This window comes from Cygnus atratus, chromosome 3 (genome assembly GCF_013377495.2).
Source record: "Cygnus atratus isolate AKBS03 ecotype Queensland, Australia chromosome 3, CAtr_DNAZoo_HiC_assembly, whole genome shotgun sequence".
Classification (NCBI taxonomy): Eukaryota; Metazoa; Chordata; class Aves; order Anseriformes; family Anatidae; genus Cygnus; species Cygnus atratus.
Window position 1 is genome coordinate 98,260,339 of NC_066364.1, and position 14,143 is coordinate 98,274,481.

At 40.9% G+C, this 14,143-nt stretch overlaps 1 protein-coding gene across 1 annotated transcript; it reads left to right on the plus strand.

Moving 5' to 3' along the window:
* Positions 1–12,164, plus strand: TAF1A (TATA-box binding protein associated factor, RNA polymerase I subunit A). The gene is made up of 10 exons (XM_035561929.2): positions 1–376; positions 1,377–1,546; positions 1,895–2,008; positions 3,255–3,453; positions 4,242–4,372; positions 5,551–5,709; positions 6,815–6,881; positions 8,127–8,247; positions 9,690–9,850; positions 10,990–12,164. The coding sequence occupies exons 1-10, from the start codon at positions 292–294 to the stop codon at positions 11,109–11,111; spliced, it is 1,329 nt and encodes a 442-aa protein (XP_035417822.1). The 5' UTR covers positions 1–291; the 3' UTR covers positions 11,112–12,164.
* The last annotated feature ends 1,979 nt before the right edge of the window (positions 12,165–14,143 follow it).

Genomic DNA, 14,143 nt, shown 5'->3' on the forward strand with positions numbered 1-14,143 from the left:
TGGCGGTGACGCCGCTGCCTTCAGGGCGCACGCGCCGCCTCGGAGGGTTATGCCGCTGGCCTAGGCGCTCTGGAAGCCCCTCTGTCAGCCGAGAGCTGCTAGCGATGGCGGGGGGGGGGGTGGCTGTGACACCAAGCTCTGAGAGCTCTACATCTTATACAGCAGTTGGGCTCGGCTGGGCCGCCTAGGATGAGCCGGAGCTACTAGCCGGGGCCAGTGCCGCCCCTCCCCTGCCAGGGTCAAAGATGGCGGCCGCCCTGAGGCGCCGCTCGCTGTAGGGGCCGTGGCGCCATGGACGGCTTCGTGGCCGAAGCGGGCAGCGCCCCGCTGCCGGCCCTGCACCTGCCCTGCCTGCCGCAGCACTTCTACCGAGCCGGTAAGGGCCGGGCCGCTGCTCTCCCGCCCCGGCCTGCGTCGCCCCCTGTCCTCCCGCTGCGGCCCGTCGTGTGCCGCCCCAGCCCCCCTAACCTCCTTCGCTGGGGCGCTGCGGGTTGCTGGCAGCCTCTGAGCCGCGGGTGTTCTTCATGGTTTTTATTTTCAAAGGTTTTAGAACCCGTGAAGTTAGAAATAAGCATGAAGGCGATAACATACAATACTGTAGGTTAATTAGAGGTACTTTTGTAGAACGCGCTGTATTAAAAGTGCTTTGAACCAGTATTTGAGTTATTCCTTCTCTTACAGCATTCAGGTAGGGAGTTGGTTTGATGAAGAAGGCTCTTGTGGCATGGGTTTTGTTGTGGGGGTGTGTTAGACTGCAGTGTACAGCTATTACACAGCTGTGAGCTTTAAACAAATGTGGGAACAAGAATTCAGTTTTGTGCCATAACAGAATTTGAAGCAGTGTCCGTATAAACAGAGCAAGTGGCCTCCTTCCGTGGTTGTACTTGAGAGAATAATTCTCTACGTCTTTTTGTGTTTATAGCGGGGATTATTTAACCATTGGTCCTGGAATGGCCCGTTTGTATGTGTGCATATGAATCATCAGCACGCTGGAGCCATAAGCTCAGCTGACAATAAGTCTCTGAAGAGAGAGGTCCCCAAAATATAGCAAAACATACTGTGAAGTTATCAACGCGCTATGGTCTTCTAATTCTGGTGGGGCAGTAATATGTGACGTTGGTGCTTTGCTGTTTCAAGTGCCTTCAGCTGTATGCTGCATGTGGAATAAATAGTTTCATACTTCCAGCTGTTGCCATATTCTCTTTCACTACTGCAGAAAATAGGTGTGTTTAACATCAAGACCATGTAGCTTAAGATGACTCTCTGTAGCGTCAGAGAGAGATCATCCAAGAGAGATAGCTAAAATAGCAGGTACGTTGTTATCTGAGTAAAGACTAATAGTGGGTTTGATTCACTTTGTGTTTTGATTTATTTAGCATCTTCCCATGAACACAAACTAAGCTTCAAGAAGAGCAAGGAAGTGTGTTTAAGTTACGTTCAGGATGCCGTACTACAGAAGCAGTGGAAAAGAGCTGCAGAGTTTCTGACCTCCTACATTGAGTCACTAGAGAAAGACTATTCTATAGAATACATGGGTCCATCAGAGGTAAGCCTGTGTCCCTTATCAGAGTTCTTCTGCAGTTGAAAAAAAAATACTTGCAAAAAGCATCTGTCATCTTCAGGACCATCATTTGTCTTAGCAAGCTAATCATAAGTTTAAATAAAAACGTGGCAAGACCTGAAAAGTTAGGTCATGTTCATAAGTTTAAAAATGTTCATAAGTTAAATTAGTTCCTGTATGTAAAAATAAATAAATAAAAAACAGAGGCATCGAAGCTTCCAAAAACATCTAAGCCGCTGTGTAGGTGCTGATGTAGAATCTGTTGGATGGATATATATATGATGACTGATCCCATTTTTATACTAAGGTTAGTTTTGAATCTTTTTTCCCCAGATTATTTGGAGAATAGGAACAGAAATTTTGTGCAACCATTCACATAGCAGCATCGGAGAGTTCAACTCTTTCATAGAACAGATGAAAACTTTAGGAGTAAAAAGGTATTTGAAGGTAAGTGTACTTAATGCAATCTTGATGATTTTCCACACATTTACCTGAATGTTTACTTGAGTATTGCTATCTCTGAAAGCTCTCTCTCTCTTGAAATGTTATTGACAATAGTGTCAAGAAAGATAGTACATTTGAGTTACCAGTTGTATGGTATTTCAAGGGCTATTCTACACCTGATCACTTCTCATTTGATCATAGGTACATATGTCAGTCTTCAGCAGTGCCTAGATTCTTCAGTTATTCTTAATTTAAAACTGTTGAATTCATTTTCATGCATGCCCTGTTAACATCTAATTACACATTAACACCTGTGAAATCTTGTGGCCACTGTGGTCCTGACCACAGTTGTAGTTAATTTTTGCCATCAATATCTGCTCACTTTCCAAGCAGCTAATCTGTAAATAAAACAGTAAGCATTATTCTGTGGGCCTCTCTGTCACCCAGCTGTAGTTCTTTTCCTATGATGGCGTATTCAAACTCCTGTTGTTTTGGTTTCCTTGACTGTTTCTCATTTGTGTCAATGCTTCTCTCTCTCATTCTGTTGTATTTGTTCAAGGCCTCCAACAGAAGTTCTGTACAAGAGTTTACTGGAGCTAACTGAAGGCTCAGACTTCTATTTAGTGTCTAATCAATGTGATAGGGTGCTAGAACATCCCTCCTTTAGCTATTCTGCAGTTGGGTAACAAACTGAATAAGCTACCAAGTATAACCGAACTGGTTTTCCTCAGGTCATTTCTAGGCCTTCTAAAATAGGCAGAGCACTTGTTGATGGCAAGCAGGTTTTTGAGACAGCTTCTTTTTGCTGCCTTGGTAAGTACTGCTGAATGTTTACCACCTGACTGATGACTTTCTGCCACACAGGTTTCAAGAGCTTAAGCCCTTTTCCTTCCCGGGGATACGTCTTTGTATGTCAGATATGCTTTTGATTAATAATCTTTCTCCAGCGTCTTCTGATAGGAAAAATTACTTAGGTGCTTGTTGCATCTCCCTGTCCCCCAGTGACACCCATATTCTCCCATTCTTGCATTTTTCTCCAAAGTTTCTTGTAAAGATACTGTTTGAAAAATAATATGTGTAAAACGTGCTTCTAAATAAAATGTTTTTACCATGTTTGCGATATTTTACATGGATGTCAGTAATGAGTCTCTGTACTTGCCCTGCACATCTGTGTAGACCTTTGCTGTATTGCCGAGGTTCTCTCCATTTTTGTTGTGAAACACTGTGGTATGGAATGTTTGAATTGCAGGTTTGTTTAGAGCATGCCTTCCATCTCCTTTGTAATGGACTAATAGATGAAGCCTACCAAAACCTGTCCCTGGCAGAAAGCTGGAGGTTTGGAGAACAAACAGCTGCTCAGGATAAAGAGATGAAATTGGTTCAGGCTTACAGGGGACTGCTGGACTACTATAGCTGGTCTAAGCAGAAGAATATCCTCTTAGAGTGTGGTAAGTCCTAGTACTGCTTTTGTATTGAGCTGTGAACTTCAGCTTCCTTGTTCTGGTGTTTGCAGCAACAGCATTTCCATGTGGGCCGCTCTTCTGCCTGTGTCTACATATGAAGGCACCAAGGTGAAATGCTAGACTTCAAAAGTTGAGGGTGTGGATTGTAATTCTGTGTCAGTAACACCAGTGGTGCCAAAACAGAACACTAACGTGCACTTTTCTAGTGTCCTGAAATGCTATTCTGAAACAAAACAATGCTTTCACCATGAATCACAGTTCTTATATCCAGCAACATCACCTAAAAGAATCATCAAAGGAATGTATTCACCTATAGCAGTGACTCCATCCATGCATAAGTACTTTACTGCTGCTAGAATTTTGGGTGCTGACAAAAGCTACCGAAGCTTGTATTTGAGTTTTCCCTTTCTCTAAAGGTAAAGATATGTAGGTTGCTGCTTGTATGTGGCACCTAATACCGCATATACCTGCTTAGCTGTATGGCCGTATCTCTGCTTGTTTCTCTGAAACGAAGTATTGTTGGTTTAAAGTCTTCGTGCTAGTAGCATTCTTGTCTTGGAACACTGCCCATTATGCCCCACGAATTGATTGTAAATTGAGATGAAGAGCAATGAAAAATTCTTATTTCAGTACTGGTGGAATTGAGTCCTTTTTTCTTAAAAACTTCGATTGGAGTCCTTGCTTAGCAAAATGTGTTTGTCTTGTAGGTACAACACTTCAAGAACTCTCTTGATTAGCAAAATTAACTCTGGCATTCTTTCCTGTTTTCCTAGAGCAGGATGGACTTGAAGACTCGTCTGTTGAACGGGAAATGCACAGTTACTTTCGAAAGGCAGCAATGAGCTTAAAGGAGATCATTAAAATACCTGGAGTCTGGGATCTCTTTGTGAAATCCTATGTGGATGTAAGAGCATGTTTTGCAGATCATCTTCCTTTTGTGTTTCCCTGTCTAATTTTCCTTAAGATGTCTGTCTGCAGTTCAGTTTCGTGTGAGTGAGTGTGTGAAAGGAATTCACAGGTGGCTTCACGCTGTTTCACATGTCCCTGAATTAGAGATGATGAGGAAACAAGCGGTAGAAAGGAAAACTTGAGCAAGGTTAAGATAAAGTAAATTGGCTACAGTGTTAAAGATGAGCTTTGGGCGGTGGCCAATTGCTGGCTGGCTCGAGGTGCGTGTCTGAGGGTCTCTAACCAGTTGTATGACAGATTCGGGCGCGTGGGGCTACAGTGAAAGTATATGTAGTAGTGAAAAAGGGCAGTAAACGTCTCCTGTTCAAGAGCCATCAGGAGTCTGTGTCTTTCATCCCTTCAAGTGGCAGTGAAGTTTTTTTAAAAAACATGTAGTACATGGTACCTCACTAGCTTTGATTTGGAGCGTTTGCTCCTGGTAGGGCTGCAGAGCCTCCATAGAATACACAAAGGGCTTTATTTCTGCATTGCCACGAAAAGGAAAGACAACCAACTTGCATGTTCTGTTTTTGTGGTGCTAGCAGAGAAATAGGAGCACAGCTGCTTTGTTTAAATTCCTGAAAGCAAGTTCTCTTTTTGGCAGGGCAATGTTTTTCTTGCTATGCTAGATCTTGGATGCCAAACACGCAGTCCTGTTTTTTAAATATCTTCTTAGAAGTTGTATCTAAGAAATAAAGTTAATCTTAAAATCACTTTGAGAAGATTTACTTTTTCTAAATGCAGATAAGCTCTGACTTCTTTGAGCATTTCTTCTGGAATTTTACTGGGTGCTGACAGCTGCCAAGCTCTGTCACTGAGTTCTCTTCAAAGACATGGCAGGCTGCTTCTATGTCTTTTTCCAGTGAACAGTGACGGTAATTCTTTAACAATCAAAGAAGTGTTAATATAATTTTCTCCTATATAAAATTTTTCTCCTTTTCTTCTGTGTGTGAATTTTTGGTTACCTGTGATAAGAGAGTAACCAGTAAAATTAAAATATGCTGGTGTTACATCTAACATGCTGCACTGTTAGACACAGACTGTGCTATCGCATAATTCTATGGCAGCCCAAAATTAGTTGTAAGAGTTTGATTGGTAACATGGCAAACTAATGGCAGACTTAACTTCTCTTAGTTGTTGGAGTTCTATGGAGACCACCAGGAAGCTCGCGAAGTATTAAGTGAATATGCCTACAACTCAAAGTTTCCGGCTAATCCCAACGCTCATGTTTACTTCTATCAGTTCCTAAAGAGACACGGTGCATCAAAGAAATCACTTGTATCTGCACTCAAGGTATATATTATATAATGAGTACAGCCTGTGGTCATTTGTGTTACATGGTGGTCTGACAGTTCAGTTCAGTTGTCTCCTGTTACAGTATTTACCTTACTTGATTCTTTTTGGGAAGTAGAGGGGTAGAGGAAACTTAGTGGGAGGGGTGCTGATGGGTGGAGCAAACAGTATCCCTTACCGTCTTTGTTCTACCTGTATGATTGATGCATCCTGTACCTTAGGGCAGAAACAAGCTCAGAGTGCATGTTTACATGGCTTTGGAAGTACGTGTAGACAACATGCATTGATTTTTGTTGTGGTTTGATCTTTACAATATTCAAGAAGTTATTAGATGTTTGCTTTTTTCACATAGTGATCCTGTCTAGCAGTTAAGTTCATTGTTTTCAATTAGCTGTTCATTTAACCTGCAGTAGAAGTTCACTTCTGCTGGCTGGCGGATAAGGCCTTGTTGCATTAAGCTTTTGCAGGGTTGCTTTTAAATTCCCACTTTCATTGTCTTTGCTTATTGATCTTGTTAACTTCTTTCCAACAATGGTTTTCAATCTCTTCTGCCACTTGATGGCACTAAAATGCCATCAAGTATTAGGGCAAATACTTCAAAGAAAAGCTTCATTAAGTTTAGGCTTTTAAACTGCAGCCTGTATGTTTAAAATTCCATCTCCACAGCAGTTTTTAGCGTTAGTTTGAAACACTAATCTCTTACAACATGGTGACAGATCCAAGAACTGGTCCGATAGATACTGCAAACACGATCCAATGCACAGGGCAGTAGATGGGAGCTGGAACTGGCCTAGGATGGAAATAACGTTGCCTCCTAGGAAGTAGACACTGGATATGTGTTTGGGTTGCTCTTGGATATCATGTTTGTTCTCACGTGCAGTGTTTTTCAGCAATCACCAAGGTATTTCATCCATTGTGTTACAGTGTAGTGTCACAGACGTGCGAAATGGCCCTTGATAGTCATTCTCGGTATCAAGATACTCGGGTACCAGATTGCTTAATTTTCCTAAGACACCCAAAACTCTGAAGTCAGTGCTTCTTTTGATCAGGCAGTAGTCTTGAAGCTTTCACATTGAAATAATGTATCTGTTTTTTTTGGTTTCAGATCTTGCATGATATTGTTCCCTCTCATGAACTAATGATAGACTTTAATATCATGCTCCAAAAATCAAGTAAGTCTTTGAATATATTTGCTCTTTTCCTTTATGTTAATCTAGAATGATATTATAAAATTGTTCTGCAGCCTCCTCTGTATTTATTAAAGTAGTTCTGTTTATTAAGAGAAAAACCCCAAACTTGACTTTCTGATCATAGGAAACTTTAATGCGTGTGAGTCAGCAGGCACTTACAAACTTGTGTAAACAAATACCTTTCTAAGTTTAAAGGCTGATCAAAGCAGTGTGTTGTAACTCACAGCCAGGATCTCAAAAATATATATTTTTTGAGGTACGCTAGTCTGAATGCCAGACTCGCTATTTCCTCGATGAGGTTTCTTATTTCTCTTCTGGAGGAATTGCAATGGATATATGCCTTAGTTTATCGTTACCGATCAGAGAACAAAATCTTGATTCTCTTCAGCGGAGGTTTTATTTTCAAGCTGGTAGAAACATCTTCTAATTTGGAGACTAACTTAGATTTTTTTTTAAAATTTCCTTCTAATTTCCATGCATCGATTGCATTCCAAGCTGCATATTTTCTTGTAAGCTGGTATGTTTCAGCTAGTTGGCAGATTAGTGAAATGTCATGGAATCAAGATGGTTCTTTTCTCTTCTTTCTTTCTGGAAAGAAAAAAAATCCCTCTTGGCTGAAACCTCCCTTTTTTTGTTCATGCATGACATGTTTGCTAAGTTCTTGTAGCTCTTGTGGACAACTTGATATCTGAAGAAGGAATTTATAATGATAAAGATAACTTTCCCCACATTTACCTCCTGTGATAGGTCATTTTTAGAACTCCTCTGGTACATTAGCTGCCGATGTGAAATGCCTGTTTTATTCATATCAATCCAATTTCTTTGTTTTGGTATCTCAGGGCTTGAAGTGTTCCAGGGCACTGTGTTCCCTTCCCGTAGAAAGAACATGTTGAACAGCCGCACCGGCTGGAAGCTCTGATTACAACAGCAGCAACTGTTGTAAGCAAGGCAGTGTGGGATAAGCGAGCAGTCCTATGTGTGCCTCTTGAGTCAGCAGTCTTTGAGCAGGATGGGAGTAGGGAGAGGGGATCTTTCTAATGAATTATGCTCTAGACCCAGGAAGTCTTCCTTAACTTTCTCTCTTGGAAAAGGCAGAAGATAATGGGGGAACCCTCAGTAATTGGGAAAGCGGCAACATGTGGGAAGGCTGGATGGTGAACAGTATCTCACTTGTTGCTTACTAATGAGTTCTAATCTGATTAATTAATTGGCCTAATCTCTTCCCAGAGAAACGAAAAAAACGTCGACTGGGGCTAGAAGTAATTTTTGCAGCCTTGGATTATGCTGGCTCGAAGGAAAACGTTAAAGCATGGAGTTGTTTGGCAAGACAGGTGAAACAAATTGTAATGTAAGTGTGGTATCTCGGATACAATATACTAAAACCAAATTTGTGTGTCAGTTAGAGGTCTTCACCTCTGGAAAATTGATGAAGTCCCCCTTTGTAGCCTTCATCTTCCATGCTGGTGAATGGAAAAGTCAGTTCACCTGAATTCTGTGGCAGTACTTGGCTTCAGTATGCTTTTGCTGGGAGAAAAGAAGAAATTATTGAAGAAAATTCTCAAATTTCCAGTATTGTCATCACCTGACAAAGGTTTTTACTTCGTTATGTGCTTATGCACAAGGAGCTGTTCAAACATTTCGATGTTTTTTGCTGCCCATTGCTATTCTCACTCTTCCAGGAGTTAAAAAAAACAACAACAACAACAACAACAAAACAAAACACTTGTTTGGTCTTCTGCTCTGTTACGCATACATTTTTAGAAGTTGGCTTGAGAATTGCAGAGCTGCAATAGGGGCATGGTATATTGTGTACAGACTGGTGTGTTGTGTTTTCCTTTGCTGTGTGGTGATGGTAACTGTAACAGAATGCAGCCAGTGTATTCTTAAAAGCTGAGCCTGGGGATTGATGTGTCATTGCCTATGCCGTCAGACAGGGACTCTGATTTAAGAAGGAACCATCTCCAGGCAGTCCATGCCCAGAAGGCCTCTAATGTTTAGACTTTTTTTCCCAACAAAGAAGATTTTAAGTCTTATATATATTTATAGTAAATTAGTTCAGTACTGCGTTTGACCCATTTTTCTGATTCATTGCTGCTTCTACTTCTACAGCATCTGCTGTTAAGGTCCAGAAGTTAATGGATTAAAGCTGGGAGCATTGTTGCATACAGTAAACAAAAATGGCATAATACTTGAACTTTTCCTGCGTTTTTGTATTTGAAGACACAACTTCAGAGTATCTTGAAATATACAGGACATCTTGGTCATATTAGGGGAATATCACTTTCTTGTTATAGGTTGTTTCCATTTCTGAAATGTTTGGTCTAAGGTCTTTGTTATGTGAGTTAATGGGGTAAGATAAGTATTTGGGACTGAGGTAAGATAAGTATTTGGGATAAGTTAGTCTTTGAGTATGCCTAGGGTAACACAAACCTTTTTTAAAAACAAACCTGTTCATACTACTAATTTGTTGACATGAATCAAATGTCTTATTACTATTGACAAATCGTCATTTGAGTCAAACTCTTGCTTCATTTCACACCATAATCTGTGTTATTGCCAGCTTTCAGTAAGGCTATTAGAGTTTACCTCCTGCCTCACTAGTGTTGCCAAGGACTTTAATTAAAAAAATAAAGGCGTTTCTGTTTAAAATTAATATTTCAGTCTGCAGTGTAAGGTCAGTCTGTTAGCAATTGCTGAGACTTGTAGCAAGCTGATTATAAAATTCAGTGCCTCCTATTCACCATTTCATCCCAATTTAAGTTTTTCTATAATTTGTTTTACCTTTTTTAGTTCTGAGAAGCATCTTGACTGGATCAAGGAAGAGTGGAACTCCAGAAAGGACTGGTGGCCCGCCTTCCATTTTAGCCGCTACTTAGCGAAAAGGAATTGGCAGGAAAATGAAAGCCTTACGTATGAAAAAGCTCTGGTGGCTGGAGTCTTACTAGGAAAAGGTAATACTAAATGTTCTTTACTTTTTCACTAGATAAGATAGAAATAATGTCTAGCTCTAGCCTGAACGAGAGCCAGCTGGTCTACTCCCTGTAAGAAATGCAGATCCATTCATCTAGGATTGACTGTGGTCTTTGAAGCTGAACGTGGGAAAAATGTTTAAAATGGTTGGGTATTACTCAGTAAGACATACTTTGCGTAACTTGTCTTATCCTGGTTTAGGGTTCCATTTTATTTGGCCTTGTTGAGCAGTCACAATACTACTTATTCTCTTGTTTATAACCTTGAAACCACAATTTCAAAAATATCCAACAGGCTCCTGAATGGGTATTGTGAGGACCGTGAAAAGTTTGCTTGCTGGATTACAGTTCGTGCAGTGTATCAGCAAACACTGAGGAGGAGACGGTCCCTAAGGACCATGTGAGTGTTGTAGTGCTGGAACGAGGAGGAAGGAGGTCTTGAGTGGAAACAGTCACAGTTTGGTAGGAAGATGAAGATCGTGACCTCTTTGGTAGCATTCTCTGAAATGCTGCTGAAACTAAGTGGTAAATCAGGCTGAGAAGCAGTAGCTAAGTTGAGAATGAGAATATGGTCTGGAGAGCACAACATACAGATGAGTTTGGACTTTTGGATGATTAGACCTTTTGTTAGCTTTTCTACAATTTACTTTCCATAATTAATAAAAACAGTTTCTTGTGTTGCAGGCCTTTTTTGCTTTCAGTAATATGTTATTAAATGTCTCCCAGCTTTTATTTCCAGATGTCTAATACATTTTTTCCAGTCCTGATTTTCTCTAATGAAGCTTCTATGTGTATTGGTGTTGATGCAAGCTTCTATTTTACTTATCCAATGTGATAAGAAAATATTTCTTTACTCCTGACATTTTACTTCTTAATGTATCTGAAGAGTAATACAGTTTTCTGCAAGATACAGCATACAGTTATATAAATGTAGAATGTTCCTTGGGTAAGATGAGGATAGTTTATTTAGTACTGCAGTTATGTTGCTAATGTGCCTTGGGTTATTTTATTACTTTTTGTTACTGAAAACCTGGATGTTTGCATGTTATTTAAAAAGTGGAAGGATTTTGTTTACTTGTATTGTGGTATAACTGACATCATTTTTTCTTCTTTTTGCTTAGATTGTAAGTACTTTAAATACGTGTCACACCAAGGCTGCAAAGCTCAGGTGAAAAGATTTCGGACACTGAAGAAATTTGTGAATAGGCACAGTCCCGTCTACCTGAGAATATCTGGTCTTTGAGGTTCCTCTGTACAGCTTTGATTAGGTGTCTTTGAGGTTCTTGCTGTATTTGTTTTTTCTCTGTGAAACTGACTTCTGTATTGGTACTGCTCTAAAAAGGCAGACCCTATCAACTCAGTAGGTTTTTTATATATTTGTCTTAAAAAGAAAGATGCTTTGGTTTTTATTTACTTCATAATAAAGTGAATATCAATCAACATATGGGGCTGAAGAATTTCTTTAATATTAGTCCCATGCTTTTGTGTGAAATGCAAACAACACTGATTTCAAATACACCTTGAAAAGTATTTGGTAATTGTGGTGTAGAATTTTGGTACCAATAATATTGTAGGGTTGATCCTTCTTATGTTCAGATGTATAGATGGTGATTTAAAAGGCGGCTGGAAAGTAGTTCAAAATCCCTTCACAGCCAGCTGTAGCATTCGTAATGGCTGGTGTGTCTTAACCTAGAAGCAGTATGTGATACAGTGTGAAAATGTTTCTCAACCTGTGAATAGTACATAACTTGTGCTTATAACTAACTGATTTCCTGAAATATATGGAAAATGGGGAGAGGTCTATAGCGTGTTTTTTGCATCCTATATCGAGAAGAATTATAGGTTGTGAAGGCATATTGCAGACCGCTCAAGTAGATGAGGCACTTCAACGTATCCAATATCAGTCTGCATGTGACATCTGTGGGTTGGGTCCAGTTCAGAGGACGTCTTCACGTTGCTGGTAGCAGTGAGGGAAAGGTTGCCTCAGCTGCATGGTTACAGAGGAAAGCTCGTGTGCCAGTGCCTGAGAGAGAAGAGGCACCGAACTGCTGAAAACTTCACTACCTTGGAAGAGACTTGCTAGAACCTTTTTGCAGTCTTGCCTAGGAGTTGAAATGCACACTGTTGCTGTGTTTAGAAAGAAAACGTTAATGTGTTGTCATAAGCTAGCATTCTGGTTCATTTAAAAACAACAACGTTTCCAAATACTACTTCTGTTTTAATGACAGGTCTGTAGAACTCCTTTGGATGACCTGCTTGAACCACACCTGGGAATGAAATAAAGATGTCTTTAACAGCTTGGTGGTGTATGGATAAGTTCATCTGTGCTTTTAATAGCCAAGTGTTTATCTGGGTGTTTGGTCTGGGTTAATATTGAGTCTTGTGATGTGCTTTGAATCTGAAACATCATGAGCTACTTGCCATAACTGTGTGCTTTGTCTTAAAACAACGAAAAAAGACCAGCAATTACCCAAGTTGTTTTCAACCTGTGCTAGTTTAGTTCTGACTCCATAAGAATGTTGCTACCTCATTCTGTAATAGTGTAGGGTTTTGTTGTAGGTCTTAATTGAACTGAGTTCTGCCTGTTTTAATTTAGACTGTGCAGTTTCAAAACGCTCTTCCTCTACAGCTGGTAAAGTGTCCCACATCTCTAGGAAGCAACCTCCCTTATTCCAAAGGGTGATCCAAAGAGCTGCTCTGTGACCCTACTTGGTAGGTCTCATATCTGGACCGTGGGGGCTAAGGTTCTCCTGGGCAAGCCCTGGCGGGCAGCCAGACAGGATGTCCCTTCCTTGGTGCCCTTAATTTGTGTCCCTTCCTTGGTGCCCTTAATTTGGGTTCCTGCCTACCACTGTGCTCCTCTGTTCCCCTGGGCTTCAGAGCTGGGCCTTTGATGGAGCTGATGACTCCAGTCAGGCCTAGGAGTAGCCTGGCAGGGTAGTATTTGTCCTCTGTGCTACCACCTCTCTTTCCCTCTCTATGCTCTTTTGTGGGTGTGCAGATAAGGTTTTATCATATAACCTGACACAGAATAATAACAAAATTAGATGAATTAGATGTTAGTTCCTCCATAATTTTCCTTCAGTGCAGTTGCCTGTGGGAAACATGTACTCCTTGCAGTAGCTGAGAAACCGTCTCTTTCTTGAGGGGGAAAAAATGTGAAACAAAGCAGCAGAGATTTGGGTGGAGGTAAGGAGAATGTGAGAAGGAGGAGGAGATGGATGTATTTGAAAAATGTGTTAATCCGTTGTGCTCACAGCTTTCTCCTGTGACCTTTGGAAACAGGATTGCTGCCAGGGATCATGTTCCCTCCTGGTGCTGGAGCTGCAGTCAGCAAGTGGAAGATGAGCACAGTCCTAGCTTTCGCATAACAATCTCAAGCATTACTCTTTCATAACCTATAAGAAGCTTGCTATTTCCTTACATGTAGTACTTACACCTGAGACAAACCTGCAGATCTCAAGTCCTGTGTGGAATTCCCTGTGTGAATTGTTGAATGCATACTGTTTCAAGCCTGTGCATTGTATTTTGAATATGGTAACTTCCAGTGGATCGGAATATTCTGCTTTGGCTTTGAATTCTGTGGTCTGGGTTTGGTTTTCTTCTGAATTAACTCTTTGTTCTGTGTGCAAAACTTCTGTGAGTTGTTTGTTTTCCATCCATGAAGCAAATAGCGTATCTTTGCTTTTCCCACTTATGCCGAGGTAAGGAACTTGCTAAGAGAATCAGCATCTCCTGGGCTACCCACCCAGTATGTGTTGTCCTTCTGTTATTCCACCTCTTGTTCTGGTATTTTTAATATTCAAACTGAACGTGATGATTTTACAGAATTCATTTCAGCTCTACCTTCTGCTTTCTGTGTTTGTTCACGTTTGTGCTGCCTCTGTTTTAAGAGTGCATTCCTAAAGGCAAAGAAAAGCGAGTTAATGAAATGTCAGCTGCTTTTCAAGCACGATCACCCCCACATGTTCTGGCCCCCTCCCCACCTTCCCCACCAGTTTCTCTGTATCGTGAGCAGCTGTCTTGGAACTCGGGCAGGACTTCAGAGCAGTGTAGGCAGGTAGTTAGCGCTGAACAGGTGCATGTGCTACTCTTGGAGTAGTCCCTGCAGAATCAGAGCATTGGTGTACTTTGTACTGCTTTGAATTTAAAGTTTGGGGGGGGATTTCTGTGACTGATGTTCTTACGTGTGATGGTAAATGGAAAGTTCCACTCAGACGTGTCTTGTTGCATTTAAAAAGTGGCTCAGGGTGGAATGTTAGCTGAAGAAAAAAG